Source organism: Theobroma cacao, chromosome 2 (genome assembly GCF_053813885.1).
Source record: "Theobroma cacao isolate CCN51 chromosome 2, ASM5381388v1, whole genome shotgun sequence".
Lineage (NCBI taxonomy): Eukaryota > Viridiplantae > Streptophyta > Magnoliopsida > Malvales > Malvaceae > Theobroma > Theobroma cacao.
Window position 1 is genome coordinate 10,258,154 of NC_142640.1, and position 22,741 is coordinate 10,280,894.

General features: G+C 34.3%; 3 protein-coding genes across 3 annotated transcripts; 2 read left to right on the forward strand and 1 right to left on the reverse strand.

Moving 5' to 3' along the window:
• The first annotated feature begins 6,676 nt into the window (after window positions 1–6,676).
• Window positions 6,677–7,368, forward strand: LOC148764016 (Wound-responsive family protein). Its single transcript, XM_088803396.1, has one exon. The coding sequence runs from the start codon at window positions 6,846–6,848 to the stop codon at window positions 7,107–7,109; it is 264 nt and encodes an 87-aa protein (XP_088659522.1). The 5' UTR covers window positions 6,677–6,845; the 3' UTR covers window positions 7,110–7,368.
• Window positions 7,369–8,102: 734 nt separating this feature from the next.
• LOC18608626 (zinc ion binding protein) lies at window positions 8,103–20,105 on the reverse strand. The gene is made up of 24 exons (XM_018115585.2): window positions 19,886–20,105; window positions 19,425–19,647; window positions 18,864–19,076; window positions 18,619–18,758; window positions 18,028–18,123; window positions 17,011–17,078; window positions 16,679–16,780; window positions 16,283–16,427; window positions 15,877–16,020; window positions 15,665–15,784; window positions 15,480–15,536; window positions 15,262–15,321; window positions 14,137–14,244; window positions 13,353–13,495; window positions 12,443–12,521; window positions 11,888–11,950; window positions 11,544–11,674; window positions 11,348–11,453; window positions 10,946–11,134; window positions 10,010–10,237; window positions 9,572–9,727; window positions 9,026–9,187; window positions 8,738–8,854; window positions 8,103–8,580 (listed from the first exon to the last, which is right to left on the reverse strand). The coding sequence occupies exons 2-24, from the start codon at window positions 19,585–19,587 to the stop codon at window positions 8,407–8,409; spliced, it is 2,964 nt and encodes a 987-aa protein (XP_017971074.2). The 5' UTR covers window positions 19,588–19,647; window positions 19,886–20,105; the 3' UTR covers window positions 8,103–8,406.
• Window positions 20,106–20,323: 218 nt separating this feature from the next.
• On the forward strand, window positions 20,324–22,018 carry LOC18608627 (uncharacterized). Its single transcript, XM_007043418.3, has one exon. The coding sequence runs from the start codon at window positions 20,436–20,438 to the stop codon at window positions 21,831–21,833; it is 1,398 nt and encodes a 465-aa protein (XP_007043480.3). The 5' UTR covers window positions 20,324–20,435; the 3' UTR covers window positions 21,834–22,018.
• The last annotated feature ends 723 nt before the right edge of the window (window positions 22,019–22,741 follow it).

Consider the following 22,741-nt stretch of genomic DNA (forward strand, 5'->3'; position numbering starts at 1 on the left):
GTATAGTTGTATATCTCAACATTATCATGTCTTCCAGCAAAAGGCAGATAACCAACATTAGATACGCTGGCATCCATCATTTTCAGCAAATCATGGAACAAGAAAAAAGAATTATTTAAAGGCTTTGGCTGGTTCTCGCATGCAATGAGGATAATTATTACTTGTTTATGGGGTTGATACAATGATACTTGATAGGTTGATAACAGGCAAAACCTCGTAGGCTGCACACCTGGAGATGTGGCCACAATAGAATGGCAAATCTTGTTTCATTTCTTAATTACACCAACTGCTGGGAAATAGGTGTGCCTCTGGATACGCTTTTCATTTTCTTATTATTCCTATCCTCCACTAACCTTAGAATAACATATCAATGGTGATTTTAATTTTCCATAGAGAATGCTCTGTTTGGACCTCCATGGATACTGAATCACTTTGTGGTTTTTGCTTGGTCATTCTAACCCACTTGATATTCCTATTTTTTTAAAGGTAAACTGTGATTACTGCTAACACATCAACAACATATTTCATAATGATACTTAGCCTTCTGCTATAAAATATAATGGAAAAGCCTAAAATTGGGTAAAGCTCTACCAATCGAATTTTCAAAGAGTTGTCTCCTTCATCTTTTACCTCTTTTCCAGAATTAGCAACAAAAATTTAATAGTAGTAAATGACAAATATATGGTCAAACTACTCTATAGATTCTTATATTATGTGTTTTTTTTTCAATTTAGTCTCTTTGTTTAAAATTGGTTAATTTAGTTATATACTGTGAGATTTTGTGCAATGAAATCTCACCTTTTTGACGCTGTAAAAACTGATCATTAATAGTAATGACGTGGCATTAATATGTTAGACTATACTAATATGGTAATGATGTAGTATTGACATGCTGACGTGATAACAATAACATAACATATTCGAAATTTAAAAAAAAAAAGTCTTATATCAATTTTTTGACGTCATGTTATAAAAACTAAATTAAGATTCAATTTTTATAAGGGATACTCAGGGCAGCGAAATCCTAAATATACCTAGCCGATATGCATCTTTAAAATTGCATGAAAGGGGATTAGGTCCAAGTAAAGCTTAAGTTTTAATTAAAATTTTAAGTGAGTCTATTAGTTTTCGAAATGAACACTCTGATTCAAAAGTGCAAACACCATTAGTATAGATTATGAAAGGACTAAAATGCCATTTCTTTCTTTATTAATTTACAAAATTATTATTATATTTTTAAATTAAAAAAAAAAAAAGGAGCACTAATCTTTGCTCCACAACTCCCCAAGAAAAGGGAGCAGCAGAGCTCCCCTGGGAGCCTTGGTCGGGCTCCCTAAGGGAGCTGCAATGCTCCCCAAATGGGGAGTTTTTTTTTTAATTAATAAAAAAATTAATAAAATTATATAATAATAATTTTAAAAATTAATCAAGTGTAAAATTATTTTTTTATCCTTGTCATGTCATCAAACTGATAGAAACACTAATGGTTGATTAACGATTGGATCTACGTGTCTAACAAAAAATATTTTTTGAGTCGGAGTGCTAATTTTGAAATCTAATAGACTTCTGTCTAATTTCAATCAAAATTTAAAAAGTGAGGGTATTTTACGTTAAATTGAATGTAATTTCTTTAATTTTGGTATATTATTAATTTAATTACTAATGGATAATACTTTTTTCTTTAAAACTTTGTTTTATTTAAATGATAATAATAACAGTAAATATATAATAATTAATAACAAAAATTTATGTTGTTAAAAAAGATAAAAAAAAATGTTCTAATTTATCTTTTTGGTGCAAAAATTGTGAGTCATAATGTTTTTGTTATTTATAAATGATTTGGCATTGTGCATGGAATTAGATATGTCTTTTTATAATTAATTAATTTGTAATATATTATTGTTTATAACAAATTAATTTTCAATCGATTAGTAATTTATTTATTAATGGAACTTATCTCTCATAAAAATTGATAAAATTATATTATTTGTATGTATCTATAAGCTCCAAATTTTGTATCCTAAGAACTCAGGGTTGCAAATAGTTTCAGAAATTAATGAAATGATTTTAAAAGCTTAAATCATTTTTTATCTTTGGAACTTTGATAAGTTGTAATTGATACGATAATCATGCCTCAAAGTTATTTTGAAAAATAATTTAAAGAATTATTACTTCAACCATATCTGATTTTGAGTTTTATAACTATTTAAAGAATCATTAGACAAGTTTTATATGGTTGTAAAGATGTTCATATATTTTATTTATATATTATGAGCTCAAACATGATAAATGTTCAACAAGATACGATTGAAATACAGATCATGTTTTGAAATCTTGAGTATTTTTAATATATCTTTAAAAATATTTAAAATTTTGACATAATGTTTAAAAAAATTTCTTAAACTATTTAAGAAAGTTCAAATAAATTTTTATTCTTTTATTACGTTCAATCAAGTCATTATATTTTTATTTTAAATCAAATAAGTTTTTTTATTTTCATTTTGAGTCAAATTATGACTAATTGTTGACTTAATCAAAATGTCATTTATTATTGTATGTCGCGTGATACTAATGTGACATGTTGATATATCATATTAAATGATGATGTGGCATGGTGACATGACTATATGACACTTTTCACTCTCCGTATCAACACTATGTCAACATTATGTAGGTATAAAATGATAAGTAATTATTTTACTTATTATAATTAGTCAATTGTTAATTATAATGACTTATTTTATTAAAAATAAAAATATAAAGACTTGATTGAATATAATATAATAAAAATTTACTTAAATATTTTTGAATAAATCAACAATGTCTTTCGAGTATTATGCCTGAAATATTTTAGTGAAACTAGTTTTATTTAAAAATCGGACTCTCTAATCTTCCAAACGAATTCACATAATTTTGACATTTATGGAGTAGAAGTTGGACTCATGAATCTAGAAAATGGAGTGTCAATGGACATGTGATTAAGTTGTTTTTACTTCAAATATCTTTGAATTATCTATCTAATTATCTTAAAAAATTATCATTTTTTGGAGATAAATTTTGAAATTTTTCATTAAATTTAGGTCGTCCATCGCCTTTGGTCTCAATCATCAATTCTATTTCACTTCCGGTACAGCTTTATTTAATTTTAGTACTTTGTCATGAACGTGTATCTTTTTCTAACTTATATATATATATATATATATATTTTTCAAGTCTTTCTACTCTAAATGTAAACTACTTGAAAATTGATCAAAACATGAACTTGTTATCAATTTCATTATTATAATTATGATATTCACACTTTAACAAAAAGTAACTTCACTTTTTCTGATAGTCTTCAAATTAATACATCGCACTCTTAAAATAATCTTATGACAAAAACATAGTTTTCCCCGATGGTTATTACTCTTTTTGTTTGAATGATCAAGGTCACTTTTTCGTCTCTCCTTTCTTAGCTGTGTCCAATACCAATAGTAACCAAAGGAAAATAACCATACTATGGTGCTCATATACCTATAGAACAACCAACCAAGTCTGGAACCGTTACGTATACTATAGTAATTACAAGTATTATATATCCATCACAAAAAGAAATCTGAAGAAAGTAACAAAGTACGCAAGAAAGATAGTTCCATAATAAATTAGAATAAAAAATGAAGATCCGATCTTATAAACTATACTAGAATTAGGGATGGAAAACAGAAGCCAGTGGATTAGGTACTTATCACTATCTAACAAGGAATATAATTAAACCTAATTCAACAAGCTGTACTTCACCAACCTGCTTGTTAAAGTTGATAAGACCAATTAGTCAATGAGTACTTTCATTTTTTTCCTTTTGGTTTCGTTTTTGCTTTTTGCCTTTTTTTTTTTCTTTTTCTACTACATTGCTTTAATAATCTAATTATATGTAGAAAGGAAGATTGATTCTACGCTGAAGAATTAGAAATACACAGCTAATAACAGTGGAAGGGAAGGATTCTTCATCGTTGTTTTGTGCTCATCAAGTGAATGATGGCCATTTTGTAAGTCATGCAGGAACAATGGAGCATGGGGGTCAATGGGCCATCCATGACCACTAATGTACAAGGATAAGACAGACGGGAAACTATGGTCGATGACTGCAAACATTGAACCATGAAAATGAAATGATTTTGGTGCTAGCTAGCTTGTTTAAACCCATCAAATCCTTACATTCCAACTCTTATACTACTCAGTCTGCGGTTCTGGTGGGCACAAATCCTTATTCCAATGAGCAAGAGAGGCTTCAAACTTCAAAGACTTGGTTTGCTTGTTTGAAGTTTGAACCAATTAAGATAAATCTGGTGGTTTTCGCCAATGGTTTGATTTGTTTCCCAATATAGCTTTAATCACCTAAGCTTCATACACATGCTTCTTTTCAAAGCAAAATCCTAAACCTCCTTATCCCATATCCCTTAATTTTACCAGAAGTAATTAAGATTCTAACCAGATAAAGACAATCCACTATTTTTATCAGCTAAATCACCAATCCATTGCTTAGTGTATTGAAAAATTAATCTTTGTGTCTCATAATTGTCTATTTAGTAACTACGATACAGTAATTACTTTGAGAACAATGGTACATTAATAATTGAGTAGGGTACGAGCACGTGATGCCCATACCATGTCATGAGGAGAGAGCAACACGCGTCCATTTTAGTTCATCTTCACGTATGAAATGGACAAAAATGCCCCAGAGCTAAAGACAAAAGGGAACAGAATAACAAAAACAAACAAAATAATGAGTGCGGGACCCGCAATAAGATGGACAGTGAAATGGTTGTTGATGGCTTACCGTTGGATTAAAGGGCCATTAGCCGTCAACTATAGTTTACGATAAGCACGCCATCTGTTCGCCGATACCTTATCATTTCCTTCCGCTATTTCGTGATATATTAATACTCTTTCACGATATTCTCCTTTTCAAAAGTAAACACTCATTGCGGCATGTCTCATTAATCTCGAGCTGGGTTAGTTTTTAAAATGAATAAATATTTCTTATATTCATAAATTAAATATATTTGGTCTTTGCTCCTATTCGATACCCACTAAATTAGTTAAGAAGCTAAAAAAGGGTCAAAACATAAATTTCATCCTCAGTTAATTTCACAATATTTTTAATAATTTATTTTCACTAAAAGTATATATTTAACTTGTGAATTTAAAGAATTTTTATAAGTATTTTGAGTAATAATTTGTTAATTATATTTATAACTTTAAAAAATTGAAATGTTGATATGTTATCACACTTACAAATTACTGTTGCCACCTTTAATTCTTTTTTTTTCATTTTATTATCATCACATCATTCAAAATGAGCTGAATTTAATATGAATGAACTTGTATATATGCCACCTCTTATTAAAATCTTTTTAATTAGAAAAATTATATGAAAACATATGACAATAAACTAATTCAGTCACCCAAAATTACAGATTATCAATTTCCTGTTGCTTATCATTATTAAAATAACTAAAGAGCCTCTTTATAGAAAAAGAAATATTCAATCGTCTGCAATTAATTGTAGGAATGAGTAATTTGGTGGTTTGATTGATTACACCTAAAAATCAAATACACTAAATATTTTTTAAAAAATTGATTAAATATAAAAAAGGATCAAACCAATCAAATATCGAATTTGTTCGATTGATTTGATCTTGAACCAATGGATCAAAATTTTATCATTTTTTTTATAAATTATAATATTAAAACTTATAAACTTTATCCATTATTATAAAATATACAAATAATATAAACATAAAAAAATAGAACAATTGTTGCTTCACTCGCATAAAATATAATTATGTCTTTTTTACATAAATTATCAAATTAACATTCAAGATTTATCATGACAAAAAATTAAAGATGATAAAATTAACATCTCTAAAATAAAACTATCTAACATAAGACAATTAACTATTGTAGATTATCAACTTGAATCTATTCTATGACTTGACTCTTCACATTCACTCACATAGGTTATGTAACAATTGAAAAAAATAAAAAATATAATTAGTGTAAATTTTTTCTAAAAACAAAGTAAGAGAAAATTAAAAATGAAAAATTATGAAAAAAACCCTAAAGTTCAACATTTACCTCAATTGAAGTGTGAAGAATACATTTCTAATTTCTTCGCTCATCAATTGAAGTGTCAATAACGGAAACGGAATCCACAATTCCGATCTTTGACATATTTAAAATAGATAAATAAAAAAATAAAAATAAAGAAGTAAAAATATTAAATATATATTATATTTTATATAAATTTAAAATAATATATATAATATTATATTTATTAACATATATAAAAAATTAATTTAGTTTTTTGGTTGATTTAATTCAAAAATTATAAAATCAAAAACCAACTTAAAAATCAACTCAGCTAAACATTTTAAATCAATTGATTCAATAAATCAATTAAATCAAATTATTTTACTCAAATCATATTTGATTAAGGATGAATAATAAACGTGGTCTGATTTTCCTCCCTCTAGTTAATTGTTGAGAAATAAGGGATCATCTCATTCTATCACGCTAGCAATCCCTACCAAATACAAAGTTGAGACTTAAGAAAAAAAAAGCGCGAGACAGAAGCTGTATATTTTATCCTGATAAAATATCGTTTAGACACCACCAATAATAAAGCCGAAACAACAAAAGCAGCAAAAAACCACTCTTTCACAAAAACAGCCTTCCGGTTTCGTAATACTACTCTTCCTCTACTCCTCTATAAATACAGCCCCACTCATTCTTCCTTCACCCTAGACTCTGTGTCAAAGAAGCTCATACTTAAATCTAAAGACCGAAGCTGAAGAGTCGAGAGGATGAGTTACCTGAACAGAGTGTGGATGGCGACGAGCATGGCAGTGGTGCAAGGCCACGGTGAAAACCAAGGTCAAAAATGGAAAGCAGGTGTCAAGTTTCTCCAACGGGGCCAGGGGAGGCTCTTCGGTGGGGACTCATCTGACCTACGGCCGGTTTCCGGGATGATCGGCTCCGATATCTCCGGGATGGTGGGGAACCGTGATGCTCAAGCCGATGAGTCGATCCGGCGAGTCATGTATCTTAATTGCTGGGGCCAAGGATAAGACTAGAGTAGACTTTTAGCTTTTGTTTTTGTTTTTCCCCTCTTCACATCCTACCCCACCAACAATGGAAAAGGGGGAAAATTACTGTAGAGGGAAGGGTGTGGAAGCTGTAAATGCGAAAGTTGTACAGAGGACAAAAGAGTATTGTTGAGGATGTAAATTTCGATGCTCAGCTTTCGGGGATGAATGGATTTTAGGGTATCAAATGAAACAAACAGTTGTAAAGTTTTTTGCTATCAATTTGTGTCTCTATTATCTACTCTTTTGATTGTAAGGTCTCATCTGTTTTTGAGTTGGTTTTTAATTTGGGCAGGCACCTCAAATACGCTGCAATAACACACAATGGTTGAATTAACCAAAGATACCAAGGAATTAAACTTACATAAATTCAAAGTAGTAATTGAATGACTATGCTGTTTCATTTCTTAGTAGGCATTATCTCATGCCTTCTTTCCCCCCTTATTCCCTTGGAGAAGCTGTTCCTTACCAAACCTTCTCTTCCGATGAAAGATTAACATTTGCAGATCCATTACAAAGATAAGTCGACGCTTTCAGTCAAGCATGCAGCTGTTTCTTTTTCTTTTTCGTTTTAGAGAAAATGAAAACGGAAAAAAGAAAGAAACAGACAAATTTACCTGATAAGTTTGAGAAAATTTACTGAAAAGAGAAAAAATCAAGTAGACATGATTGTTCAATGTGACCAAATCTTGGGCTTAACGTGGGTAAACATACACATCAAATAAGCCATCGGCTGCGCAAGAAAACTTGAACTGATGGATAAGGCAAATTTTGCAAAATATGTCTTTACTCGAACGAGTCATACGGCTCAAGGACATCTTTCCTTCAGTCATGTGAAAATTCATTCGTTGGCTGGCACGAGTGAAGCTGGGAAATATTTTGGATACCTACAATCCACTCGCCCTACCGATCAAGGATGGCTGGTTTTAAGGTAAAAGGAGTTCGGCAAGGAAGTCCAAACCGAACACATGGAAATTATTGGAACATGTCTTTGATGACAAATTACAAACATTGCCTGATTACATTGCTACAGAGAAAGCCAATTCCCCGATCAAATAGAGGGAAAAGTACTTGTAGCAAAAAAGAAAAAGAATGCAGGGGCAAAAATTACAAATAAAATAAAAACACAGCAATTACACACCATTACATTTCATGAATAGGCACCATTCTTCGAGACTCAACTGATGCAAGAAGGTATAGAAAATCAGAGAGAAGACAAAACTATACAACGGCTCCTTGCAGATACACAGGCACACATCCAAGAACACCCATAATCTAATTATAGAGGCAAAGAAATGCTTCTTTGGTTTCCAAGGTTTTGTTGCTTTATCTCCCACGAAGCAACCAGCTGGGCTTCCTCCGGCAAAATAAAAGGCAAAGAGATTTCACGGATTATTAACTCACCGCAAAATGGGCATTCACTGGCCACTGCATCATCTAACTGTGATCGGAGCTGCCCACCAATCAAACGAGAAATGTCAATTAACTAGTGAGTTTTTTGTCTGCTACTAACCTAGTGGATGAATTTCCAGCAAACATCAAAGCTATAGATTCAAGTGAAGTTAAATGGAAGTGACACCAAAGGTGAACAACAGAAAGGGAAATGATACCTTATCTGCAGGGTTCATGCTGGTTATGGATTCATCTGTGATACCACCATTAGATTCCCTCCTGGCTTCGCTACCAAGTAAAGTTAGTTGCTTCTGCAAATCCAGTATATATTCTGCCTGCCACACATATTTAACTCTTAAGTTGGATTGCTACCCCAAATCTCATCAAAACTTTTACCAAGGCCAACAGGAAATATAATAACCAGAAAGAGTTATATTTCAGCAAAAGCATAAACATGTGCAACATAAACATATGAGAACTGAAAAAATGATAAGCAAACAACTCACTTGAGATTCATTGGTGCAACGTGTCACATGAGCAATCAGGCAGTGGGCATGAAAGGCATGTCCACATGGAAAGACATAGAAAGGAGCCATTGGTCCTACAGCTGTATAAACACGAGTCATTCTATAATCCCCGCCAACAGCCAAGATTTTACGTCTACAGATCTGACAATTCAGAGAGAAGTTGCCTAATCAAAAGCTATAAATTCATAGGTTGAGGAAAGTAACATAGAAGAAAGCAATGCGAATTTTTCTATAATATGGCCAACACCAAAATAAATTAAAATATCAGCCAGAGCCAAGCAATTTTCAATAAAATTAATATTCACTGGCTCTCAAAGTCTGTGCTGGAGCTAGATATAATGGTAAAAGCAAGGCAAGGTGTCCCCATGGTGTGGGTAGAACTCTTTGAGTTCTTGTAGAACTACACAGAATCCCACAGCAGACTAAATCAAGCACGAATGGTTTAGCTCCGTAATCCATTAAAAATAAACCCAAGAATGCAACTTGTCAACGACACCGAACATCAGAAATCAGGATGAACAGTACCCCACATTCCTCAGCACGATCAATCACAGCATATCTTTGAGCTAGTGCACTAATATCATTTCTAATGTTGTCAGCACCATGTGTAGCATCATTCATCTCCTCCTTAAGTTGCTCAATTTGCTTGTTGTAATCCTCCAGTGAGGAGCAAATTGCCTCCTACATACAAACAATAGAAGAGCAAAATTTAATGGAAGGTATAGATACAGAATAAATACTTGGACTTGGAGGAATTGACTAACATCCTTGCAGAATTTCTCAAATTAAAATAATAATGAGAGTATTCCATAGACCCTCAGGTTCAAATTTTAAAATTTATAAATGAGTAGCTGAAAGCAGGCGCTCGCATGTGTGCAAAAGAGAGAGAGAGAGAAGTATTTCAGAATAATATCATCCCTGGAAGGATATAAGCATGGGCAACTCAACATGCTAAAATCCTACCTTGAAGTCATCAATAAGGGCAAAGTCAGGAAAGAATGGCAATATGTCCTCGATCTTTAATAGGCCATCTGTTTCCTTGAGAAATGCTATTGCCTTCCGTATATTCTCCCTTTTAGTACCCTTTTCCTGCTCAATAACATGCTTAGCAACCATTAGCCAAAGCTTCTTTCTCAAGTCTTCATCATCTTCAACCTTGTCGGCTTCAGCCATTGCAAGCTCTGGATCAACCTAGAGCAACCAAAAATAGCATACACATTAATTTAATGTAAAATCCTGAAAAATTATATTTGAGAAAAGGTACCACTATCATACATCATACAGACAGATGACAGATTTAACTAGCTGCCAACATCTATTTTAAAAAGCACAATTCAATGATAGTTGAACATGACTATTTCATCTAGTCATACATGTCTGAGTGAATCTCACAAAGGCATGCAAAGATGGTCGTCCTTTATAGTCCACACCTTCAAATTTGACAGCAAGCTGTCCTTAACAAAGGGATTTATTGGAAGCCCGCATTAGAGGAATTTAAACTAGGGATTTGCACGTGAAAAACCATTGCTAACACGATAAGCCAACTTCTAATCATCATGGATTTAAAGAATTTTGACATGCAGCTTGACAAATATTTTAAACACAGATAGATTATTTTTTTTTTAAAAATAAAACACAGGTAGATAATGATAACAATAATAATCCATACCCAAAAAGTCCAAAGAAATGCGAGTGTGAGAGAGAGAGGGAGAGAGATGTTTTACATATCTGAGTATTAATATAATAAGCCAATGTGCCTAATTCCAGAATGAATTTCATCAGTGTACTATATTGTTCTAAATCCAAATCCTCACAACAATTACACAAGTTCCAATAGAAATGGCATGAAAGAATTGTTATAAAGCAAGGCATTGTCAGAGGCATTTGCAAAGACATTACCTGGAGAGCAAGAGCAACAGCTTCCTCATGCATTGACATCATACTGTATATATGAACACAGGCACGCATTCGTTTTTCCTTGAGGCAGAGACGCAGAGCATACTTGGGATCATAAAAGAAATCAGGCCCATTCAATCGTCCTTTTCCGAATTTGCATTGTAGGAAATGCAGAAGGGCACTATCAACTTCCTAGATATAATATAAAAGAAAATCAAGAAATAAAGAAGAAGACAAGGCAAACAATATCCTCAACCTTACTGTAAATGTATGTACTAAATGAAACAAATGAGACATAGATAAGGGTCAAAAAAGATTTTTGGTCTACAAACATACCCCCTCATGTGCAAACCACTATAAACTTAAAGGAGTAAAGCTTCTAAATATTAAACCAAACAACCCAACCTGCTTAGCATACAAAGATAGCAATAAGTTGTGGATTCCTGGATCCTCATTATGCAAACGGTGAACACAGAATTCCAAGTATTTGATTACTTCATGGGTTTCATTCCTGCATGTTGCACAAAGTTGCGGTAGGAAGTCATTCAGAATCTATAGAAGAAACAAATGATTCAAAAAGCAAATATGGGAAGACCAGTACTTTGCATGAGGTTCACTTGAATAACGCATCATTGCAGGAATAAGTTTCCTTGGGTTCAGGTTGTTTGAGGCCATCCATGACTCCACGGTCTCATACGCATCAAGAGTAATAAGATCCGGGGCAAATTTGTACTGCAAATTAAGAGCAATAACGTTATTTGAATTCACTAAGTATGAACTAGAAATGATAGGTTGTATTCTATTACAAAGATAAAAGATCAACTAGCTTATAAACAAAACCAGAAGAGGAAATCACTGATATGAAAAATGAAGAAAATATTACAGGGACCTGCTAAGCAACAAGCAGCATGTGATGGCAAGAATGTTTGGGAACCTGATGTGTACCTGAAGATCTATTGGAACAACAGGTTTCCGAAGCACTTCCAATGCCTTCTTTGCTTCTCCTTGCTAAAGGAAAAGGTAGAACAGCTGTAAGTGTAAAACAAAAAATGGAATAACAAAGCAAAAAAAATCTAACGCCTATCTTGTTTATAAAAGTAAACAAAGCCTCTCTCTTTTTAATCTTAACCATAAATGACTAATATGTCTACCATTTTACCTCCTTTTTTCTGTTACTTATTAAGCCACCGGTAGAAAAAAAAAATGAAGGACAATAAGTCTATTATCCATTGGAATTAAGAAGAGAAAATGAAAAGTTTCCATAGCAAAAGCAAGCTCCCAATCATAAACTTAAGACTTTGCACAAACAAAACCACAAAAAGCTTTATGAGCAGAGTGTCCAGAAATTTAAAGCATTAAGACTCCCCGAAAAATAAGAAAAATAAATAAATAAATAAAAACAAAAACATGGCAGCATCAGGAAAGATGAATTCTAGATCAAGTGACATGAGGAAAAGAAGCAATAGGTGCCAATGACAATAATAGAAAATATGCTAGTACCTGAATATAATGGTGAACAACAATTTCATATTGTTCCTTCAGACTAGCAAAATAGACTAATTCTTCAACCCTCCCATAGCTGCAAAAATTTGCAAAATAACATATTATTGTTGTTAACGCTTCAATTCTAAAGGGTTAACTGACTAAAGAATCCAATAAAGAGTCAACATGAGCATGGTAATGTTTCAAAACTGATGTGTTGACTAGAGACTGCAGCAAGTAAAGCAGACATGTATTCTGATTATTTAAGCAAAAGACAAGGCCTCTTGTCCAGAGTCCAGACACAATCATCTCATTATGGGTCTAACCATCAGCAATGCAAGAATAGCTGTCAACTCCTGAGAAATGGTATATTTTCGGTAGTTCATCTGGCACAATGCACTAGAATTAAATTCCTTGCAAATCCCACGATTCTCATGAAATGCAGGGGTTGCAATTCCACTTCATAAAAGAAATAAATATATTTTTCACTTCTCTTGCCTTATGGAGTTTATTATACCAAGAATCCATCCTTACACAAGAAAGCCTTTTATGTGATAGTACCCAAGAAGTAACCCAAAGTTATTATTGACCAAATATGGAGATTAACCTTCAGGTATATTGTGCTTTACAAGTGTCAATACTGTTATATATTCATGCTACCACTAGTCCTATATTTTGACGCAAGATAAACATCAACTGATGAATGGAAGTCCAGAGGTGAAGAACTACTTCCAAAGTCTTGACTGTAAGCTAACGTGGCAGGACTGGTATCTTCCTATGATAACATTCTTTTAGAATTAAATCTATAACCAATAAGACAGAACAAATGTGAGACAAAATGTTATAAAACCATGAAAGATTACTTACAATAATAATGTTGACAATTAGAAGAGAATAACAAACAATTTACAAATCACAAGATGATTACCTCTCTAGAATTCTCATTGTAGTCACCTCATCCAATACATCTTTGCAGTCACTAAGGAAAGCACGAAACTCTCTAATGATTGACTGATATTCTGAATTGCGATTCTCCAAAGCTGTGTCATCTTCTAAAAGAAGCCGATTTATCTAAAATGTTGGAATGCAAAATTCGGTATTATAGATACAAAATGGTAAATTATCAACTACCACTACATGACTTTCTTGCAAGAAGAGAGAAATTAATCCTCTTAAAACAGTGCAATCCAAATGGCAAATAATATACAGTGTTGATTTCCCAAAAAGCAGATGCATTCGAAAGTCGCTTCCAAGTTTTTATGCCTACTACTCATCAGGTTCAGAACAAAATAACAATGGCAAACATTTACTTTTTATTTGCCTTGCATATAGCTGGAAGAGCATGAGGATGGTAAACGACCTAAAGGCGGAACAAAAAAAGGGGCAAAAGCAGACAAAGAAACAATATTTATGTTGGGCACTTATCTCATGTATGCGTAGAAAGCGACAAAGAAAAAACATTTATATTGCACACTTATCTCATGTAGCTATTATCTATTAACATATAGGAATGGACATGAAAAGCACTTGAAAACAAGTCTGATGATCTAAGAACCATCATGTAACAACCTTAGTATCTTGCCATTCTAACCTGTTGCTAATCACATGTTTCAGTTTTGTAAAGCCGCTAGCATGTCATAGAAGGAAAAGAAAGAAAAAATGAAGATAGCTAGATGATATATCTATTAGTCATGCATGGAAAACATTAAAACCTTGTCCAAGTACAGTTCCGTTGCCCATGTGGAGATCATCGTTATTTGGCATTTGTCATCCTTTGCCAGATTGTCAAGCTTCCGCAATAAGAAGGTTCTCAAAGCATCCTGTAGCCAAAGCACATATTAAATTTGTTGTTGAAGTCTAAGATTGGTCCCTGCTCTTATCAATATTAAGGACTTAGTCCCTATACCATAGTTTCAGCAAATTAAATCCCTATACTTTCATTAAATGTTGTACAGAGAACAACTGTTAATGGTGTGAATATTCAACTGTTAAATTTGTTAATGTGGCATTATTTTAGCCACGTGGACTTTTTTCGCCGGTTGACCACTCCGTCCCAGTTGATTATTTTGACTTTTTCTTTACTGATTATATATTTAATAATTTATATATAACATAGAAAACCTGATAAAAGAAAGTATGTAGCCAGCTGGGGAAAAAAAAAAAAGGAGAGATTTTTAGGCAGCCCAGAATATGTAGCCAGTTGGCAAAAAAGTCCACGTGTCATACCACAAGACCAAGATTATACCATATCACCTAATTTAACGATTGAAAATTCACATATTAACAATTGTCTTCAATCTGACATTTGATTAAATTATAAAGATTTAATTCCCAGAAACTGTGGTAGAGGGACTAAATCCTTAAAATAGATATACTACAGGGACCAATCTTCAACTTTGACCTTAATTTGTCAACGTATGTCTAATAAGCCAAATGCTGAGAGTGTTGGTCAAAACAACAAACTCATGCGTGTTTGAGTGTATGTGTGTATGATGACATAATGTCACCCTGCATATCACACTGAAAAACTTGAATCTAGATATGCTATGTTTTTAGTTTTGTTTTAGGCACAGGCTTATAGATTAAGGATAATTGTTAAGTCAGCAGACAAAACATAAACAGTCATCATATTAAAGAATAAAAATCCTCAGCTCAGCGTATTTATACTTCTACCATTAACCCCCACGGAAATTCCTGCCTCTGGTTGCAGCAAACATGATATGGTAAAAATAAAAGTGAAAACCAACTTGATTAAGTTTGTACATCTTCACAAATATGAAAGACAAGTAAAGTTATCAGTTCAAAACTAAAAAGAAGAGGTAAGATACAGCACTAACCTGTTCGCCGACACCAATAAACTTCAAAGTTATCTCCTCAAATGATAGTATATAGTTAATCTGCAAAACACCCACATCAGCTATAATTTTTTCCTGTATGTGGAAAACACACACACACACTCCACCCTATGTGGATCTACAACATTAACAGAGAATGGATGCTTTCAGATAATAAATTAAATACATAATAAAACAAAGTCAAGAAACAGAAAATTCACTTTTGCATAAAAAGATGCTGCCCTGAGGAAGTCCCTGGAGGTGAATGCAGCTTCAGCCTGCATAACCAATGTTCCAGACATATCAAATTAAGATGAGCTCATGTAAGTTGTGTTATGAAACTACATTAGATGTCTATAACCAAAACACCTATTACTTGAAAGACAAGAAGTCAGCCAGACAGGACCTGAACTAAATATATTTGGTCTCTTTGGAGCGGGTCACGAGAATTTGCTAATGCAGCAGCATACTCTTTCATATCTAGATAGACCTTCCACATATCTCGTCCTTCATCATTCACAGAAACCTAAAAAATGTTTTCAATCCGGAAGCCAGAGAAAATTAGTCATGTACAGTCTGGACCAAAACAGTAGATAAAATCAATTGTAAGATACAAACCTGAAAAATAGAGTTTTGGTCAAATGCATAGAACAACCCTGCAGTTGCATCACTAGATAGTCCAATAATCCCTCTTGAATTAGAGTCTGATGCCTGATCAAACTGAAGTTCCTCTATGATTTGCTCACTGATTCTGTTTACAACCTATGTAGCATTTAAAGAACATAGCACATGAGTGTAAAAGCTACAAGAACAGGAAAAAAGCAAATGTAAACAATCCTACATAAACACCAACAAAACTAATCCCAAGATCCTTCAAAAATAAAATAAAAGGGGGTTCTTAGAAATCAAAGTCTCTCATACTCATAAGAAAACCCATTTCCAAAATAGATGTAACTGAATTCAGAACCTTTCCAATGGACAACATCAGCAGTTAAGTAAAACATAAGTGTTTATCACAACACACCTTAACCTTATTTCCAATAAGAAGCAAGAAATGAAATTCAGACACCGCCATGGAACTGGGTTTGACTACTTCCCCACCATTAGACAACTTTTTGTAGTCCAGGAGAGCCTTGTTCTCCACAAAGTTCTCATCACCATCTGGAGAGCTGGATCAAAATATCCGTAACAACAGATGGTGAGTGAACACTCGTATGGAATTTCATCAGATATAACAACTAGTTCCAATGCATTATAAATGTAAGTGAAATACAACCTAAAACAAAATCAAAAGCAAAGCAGAAATTTAAGTATAAAATATAAATTTAATTTTTGAAAAGGCAAGAAAAGAAAGTAACAAAGAAAGAAAGTAAACAGATGGTTAACAAAAGAAGAAAAAGTTAAGGATTTAATTCTTTACCTATGCTGTGCTCCAAAATTCAAGCCACCATGGTATATACCGGCTCCAGAAAGCCATGCAAAATGAACAGCTCTCCTTTGCTTGATAAAGAAATGCAGTTCACTGAGAGGATACAATAGCAGCAGAAAAATCTCACTCAGAAAGCACCATAATTTTATATTTATTTACTAGAAGAGGGAGATAGTAGTTCTCAACCAATAAGCAAAAATGATTATGTTACCCAAAAACAATAAGCTGAACATGCCATTACATAAGTTCTGCTAACACAAGGCTCTGTTCTCTCTTATGAGTAGTTCAAATTACAAAATACAATCATGAAAAAGAACACTTGCCTGTTTGGTATTTCACCAGGAAGTTCCATGAAACGCACAGCACGATCTAGGTAGCTGGCAAAAACAGTCTAGCATGCAAAAAACTTTAAATTAAAAAAAAAGGTACCTTTCCACAATGTAATGCACTAATCTAGACAGACGGCTATGAAAATCATGAGAAGAGAACTTCGGAGTGAGAAGAAATCAGGAAAATAATAAAATTTATGCGCACAGTTGCATGTTTCGTATTTCACCAGGAAAGTTCCATAAAATGCACAGCATGATCGAAGTAGCTGGCAAAAACAGTCTTGCATGCAAAAAATTATAAATTAAAAGAGAAGGTACCTTTCCACAATATAATACACCAAGCTAGACAGAAGGCTATGCAAATCATGGGAAGAGAACTTCAAAGTGAGAACAAATTCAGGAAAACAATAAAATTTATGCACACAGTTGGCACTTAGATGAGAAGTTTTGTTGCACCTAGATTGCAAAAAAAAGAAAAAAAAAAGGCACATCTAAATGACTGTATAGAAATTCCAGAGATGAAGAGAATCTGGCTCAACCGATTAATAAATAAATAAAAAGGACAAAAGGGACCTCAATCTATAAATCCTCAAAAAGCATCAATATTATGGTATGACCTTAAAGACAAGTAACTTAAGCACCACAATGGAAAAGAAGGATTCAGGAGAAAAAACTAATAGAACACATCCCCTCCCCTCTCCTCACTTCAACCCCCTTCCCCACCCCCCACCAAAAAACAAAGCCATACTGTCTTTCAGTCCCCAGGAGAGGGGTCTAATTTAATTGCATAAGCAATAGCAGAGAAAAAAGGAAGCTGGCATTTTAATGTGCCAATTAAGTTATGGCTTAAGGGCACTGGATCATACATTTACGTGGATGTGTGCGCGTAAAGAAAGAAAGAAGCAGCAGCACAACAGACAAATAGCGCAGCTCACATATTAACATGTTCCTTATAGCCAATCGCTTTAAAACTCCCAAAACAGAGGGAAAAGGCATTGGAGCTTAGCTTACCTCTAGTGATCCAATTCCAGTGAAAGAATAAAGTCTTGTGGGAGTAACAGCCATCACATAATATCTAGTTCCATTGCTTAAGATAGCTGTTTCCATCTGTACAAAGCCACAATGCCAATTATTAGGAAGAAAGAAGCTTAAGATAGCTGTTCCCATCTGTACAAACCCACACTGTCAGTAATTAAGAAGAAAGAACAGGATTATGTGAATGCTGTTTCCAGGCCAGTTTCATGAACCAATGACTCCTCTGACATTATCAACATAGGAGATAAGAACCTACTTACATAGCAACATGTTCCAACTAGTTTATTATCAAATATAAATTGTTTAGCGTAAAACAATACTGGCAACAGAAGACATATCATGCACAGTTGTACAGACAAATAAGCACAGGCAAATTACAACTTTAACCATCCAAACAAGACTTTCTTCTTCCTTGTTTTTTTATTCTTTTTACTTTTGGCTAAAGAAAGAGGATGGTCTAGTTGCTTTCACAAGAGAACATCTACATCAGTACAAAGGGTACTCAAAAAGATGAAACAAGAGAAAATTTAAAGCCCATTCCCAAAAGAAAGGCACAAAAAGAAATACCTGCAAACCCATTATAGCTTCTGGAAGTTCTGCTAATTCAAATAAAGGCTTTATATACTTCTCCCTCTTGTCCTTCTCATCTACTGCAATTTCATAGAGTTGGCCATTGTCTGTACCAAGAATGACTTCCCTTGTAGAAGCTGCATTAGAAAAAAAAATTACATAAAAGTACACAATAACATAACTAAATCAATACACACAAAGCTCGGTATTATCAAATAAGCAATGGCCAAAAGTTAAATTACCTTCAGTTATCTGTTGCCTATTCCAGGCAACAGCATTGACAACTAGCCCTTTCAATCTGCTTAATATGCGTGGCTTGTTCCACTTTGCATGAGTGTAGAATGTATCAGCACCTCCACTGCCAACAACAGTGGCAATACAATGGCTGCCCCCAGGATCAACAAAAACTCTATGGATGGATTGCTCCCCAGGTCGGCCCGCAGAGAGATCAAAATCTAAGATTCCAAATAGACAAGCAAAATTACAAAAAATGCTTCCATAATATCATAAACGAACAATAACTCGGCTGTTAACCTCTCAACTGCCATAACTCAACTTGGTACCTTAAGTAAGAAGCTCAATCAAACACCTTATATCAATGAGTTCAAGTTCAATTCAACTTTAAGGTAATTACTTAACCAACAAGGATTAAAAATCTGATTTAAAACTAGCCTGGCATTTCGAAAATTAGCACTCTATTTAGCTGAGAACTAAAAATTTACATGATTAATTTTACAGAAAGTGAATTAACCTATACAAGAGAAATCCAGTAAAGCAAAAGAGGTAAGGATAAAAGAAGATACCATACGAATCTCCCACCCCAAAATCGTGTCTGATAACCCAACCTTTACTTGTTCCCAACACAATCACATCATTTCCAGCCGCCATACACGTAATCACACCACGGCCTTTCGCCGCATATCTCTCTAGAAGGTCTACTGCGAACACTTGTCTCCCTTTATCCATCCTTCACAGTCACCCAACCTCTCCCGCCGTTGATTTTCTCGCGAGCCGTCCCTCCACGGACTGCCGTGATGATTCCAAAATTAAGAGGAAGTATGATTAGAGACAATTAGGTTTCGCGATTGCAGAAAAACGGAACATGAGATCTTTACTTTAATAGAAATGAAATTTAGAAAGATCGCTCAAGTAAACTGCAAATAAATCAAAGTAATGCTAATACTAATTGAAACCTTTTTTATTTTTGCCAAAGAATGCTAATTGAAATTTAGTTGCGCATTTTTCGTTTAGAAGAAAAGAGTACCTGAACGAATAAGAGAGGCGATCAACCGGAAAAGTTTCCGGATATTTTAACAGCTCCAATTATGAAACTGGATTTCTAAGGTCAAACGATGTCGTATGACTCATCTTGCCGGATCTGAACCGTCATGGGCCATGGAGAGGTCGAGGGAGGAGAAGAAGAGCGCCCTGTGGACCCAAAAAGTTAATCATCATTAAGGATAAGATTGTACTTAGACCCTCGTAACAATTTGTCAAATGCCAATACACTCAATTTCCCTTTTTTTTTACCAGTTAACCTTTAAATCAAATCGGAGCGTCTGTAGGAGCCGTTTATGATCTAACGGCTCAGATTTCACCAACAACCCTCCTCTAACGTCTACTTTTGCCCAACGGTCATATCTCTCTCAAGAAAACGAAATTCCCTCAATACATTTATCTCTCTTTTTCTCTCTTACCAATATTCTCCGGAGATTAGCAAAACAATACATACATTTCTGCGTAGTTCTTTTAACACTCAAATTTGTTGTTGTTTTTTCCTTTTTTCAGGAATTCTTGATTCAAAGTGTACAGAGATGAGTATTCTTCAATACCCAGATTCGTTTAATGTGCCGGAGCTCCAGGTTTGGAACAATGCGGCCTTTGACAATGGAGAGTCTGAAGATACCAGCGCCATCAAGGCTTCTTGGGGTAATCTTGAATCTGGGTCGGTGAATCAGTCACTAGAATCTGATGGCAGCAAAGAAAATCAGAGCCCCCTTTGGCTAAAGTCCCCTGTTTCTTTTAAATCTACTGCGTCTCTTGTCAAGCCTCTTTGTTCCAAGAATGTTATTGGTAACTCTAAAGAGCAGGAGCTGAAGGGTATTTTTGTCGAGCCTTTGTCAGGGAAACTGAAGAGTGGAGTTGGGAAAGAAGTAGAGAAAAAGCACGATGAGAAAAAGATTGATATGGAGATTGAAGAGATTGAGAAGGAGATCTCTCGTTTGTCATCGAAACTTGAATCTCTTCGTCTCGAAAAAGCTGAGTACAATGCGAGAAGTATTGCGATGAGAGGAAGAATAGTGCCTGCTAAATTCATGGAGCAAAAACAGCGCATCGGGAATTTGGAGATGGGAAAAAAGATTGAAGATCCATTGTTGTCAAGTGCTAAAACAAAAATGAGTCGAAGGGGGGTTAGTTTAGGTCCAACGGAGATTTTCTCTGCTATGAAATCGAGGCAATTGACGAAGCAGGAAGTCACCACCCCTATTCAGTCAATACAGAGTCGCCGGAAATCCTGTTTCTTTAAGCTTCAAGATATTGATGAAGGGAAGGTTACAAGAGAGAGAGGCAAGAGCTTGAGCGTTAGCCCTAGATCACGTAAAACTTCTAAGGTTGAAGCTCCTAAGCCAGCTGCAACCACAGTAGGGTGTAAAAGGGCTGTTAAGAAAGAAGATGGGGTTCTCGCTACAGTTCAGCCAAAAAGACTCTTCAAAGATGGAGAAAAATCAGTAACAGCTAAGAAACCATTGAAACCTGGAAGGGTCGTAGCGAGCCGGTACAATCAGATTGCCAATCAAAGCAATGGGAATTTCAGTGTGAACGATGCTCGAAAGCGGTCTTTACCAGAAAATGGTAAGGAGGAAAGTAACAGGCATGAGAAGAAGCGTATTTCGCATGAACGGCTAGTGGATTCCTGCAAGAATCAGAAGAGTGAGAGCAGAGTGAAGAAGAAGTGGGAAATTCCTAGTGAAGTGGTAGTTTTCAAGTGTGAAACGGAGGAAGAATCTCCAGAGCCAGATAATAAGATGAACGATGTGCTACCGAAGATTAGGACTGTCAGAATTTTGGGTAAAAGTCCTCGTGATTCAGGTCCGGCAAAAAGAGTGGCTGAATTGATGGGAAGGAAATCGTACTTCTGTATGGAGGAAGAAGCAGAGGACTCTGTTTGTCAGGCTCTGAGTTTTGCAGAAGGGGATGGAGAGGAAGATTGATTCATTTGTTAATTTTCTTCTTGACTTTTTTAAGCTACAGAGTCCGGGGGTTTTGGGGTTGTGAATCATACCATAACTCTTGTTATGGGTTAAGAATGGGTTTATGTTGGCTTAATTCATATATGTAAGCGCTTGATTAAGCTTTTACGCTCTCTATTATGCAATAATAAGATAAGCTTTTCTCTTGCTTTCGGGTGAAGAAATTTTTTTTTTCCTTTCTTTGTAACAACAGTTGATAGGTGAAAGTAAACATAATATTTCTTTTTCATATTGACAACGACCCTACCAGTTGGCTATTCTTCCTGCACTTTTTTTCCAGGATTCCTTACCAAATTCAGGAATGTCTTTCTTTCTTGCATAAATAAACGGCTTCGGTGTTATAAGCCAGATATTCATCTTAGATAGATAAGCATGATTTATGTTTTCCCTAAAGGGGCTGGAGATTTTACTTTGGCCTTGCTGTTTTCTATACAAGCATATGAGTGGCATTTTTATCTTCCTCTCTAATTATGATCTATTTTTCTATTCCCATAACTGTTGAGTAAGTGAATCAAGACTAGTTAGCACTTCTTCTAAAATGAAAAAAGATTCTCTGATGCTAATTGTTAATCATCAACATAGTTTCTTTCTTTCTCTTTTACCTTGATAAATAGATTGATTCATACTTACTGTAAAGGGGGTTCTTGTGATAAGAAGAGGAAGCGTTGCAAACAAGTAAGGGATGTACTGGAGGTGACGGAGAAGAAGATTGGAACAGTTCCTGAAGTACTAAATGTTAGTACTAAATGTTATGGCAGGTGGAAGAGAATAAAAAAAAATAGGTGTTCTAAATGAGAATAGGATAGAGAGAAAAGCTTTGAGCGAGAGTTCGGTAATTCTAAAAGTGAAGGAGAAAAGTCTCTTTCTTT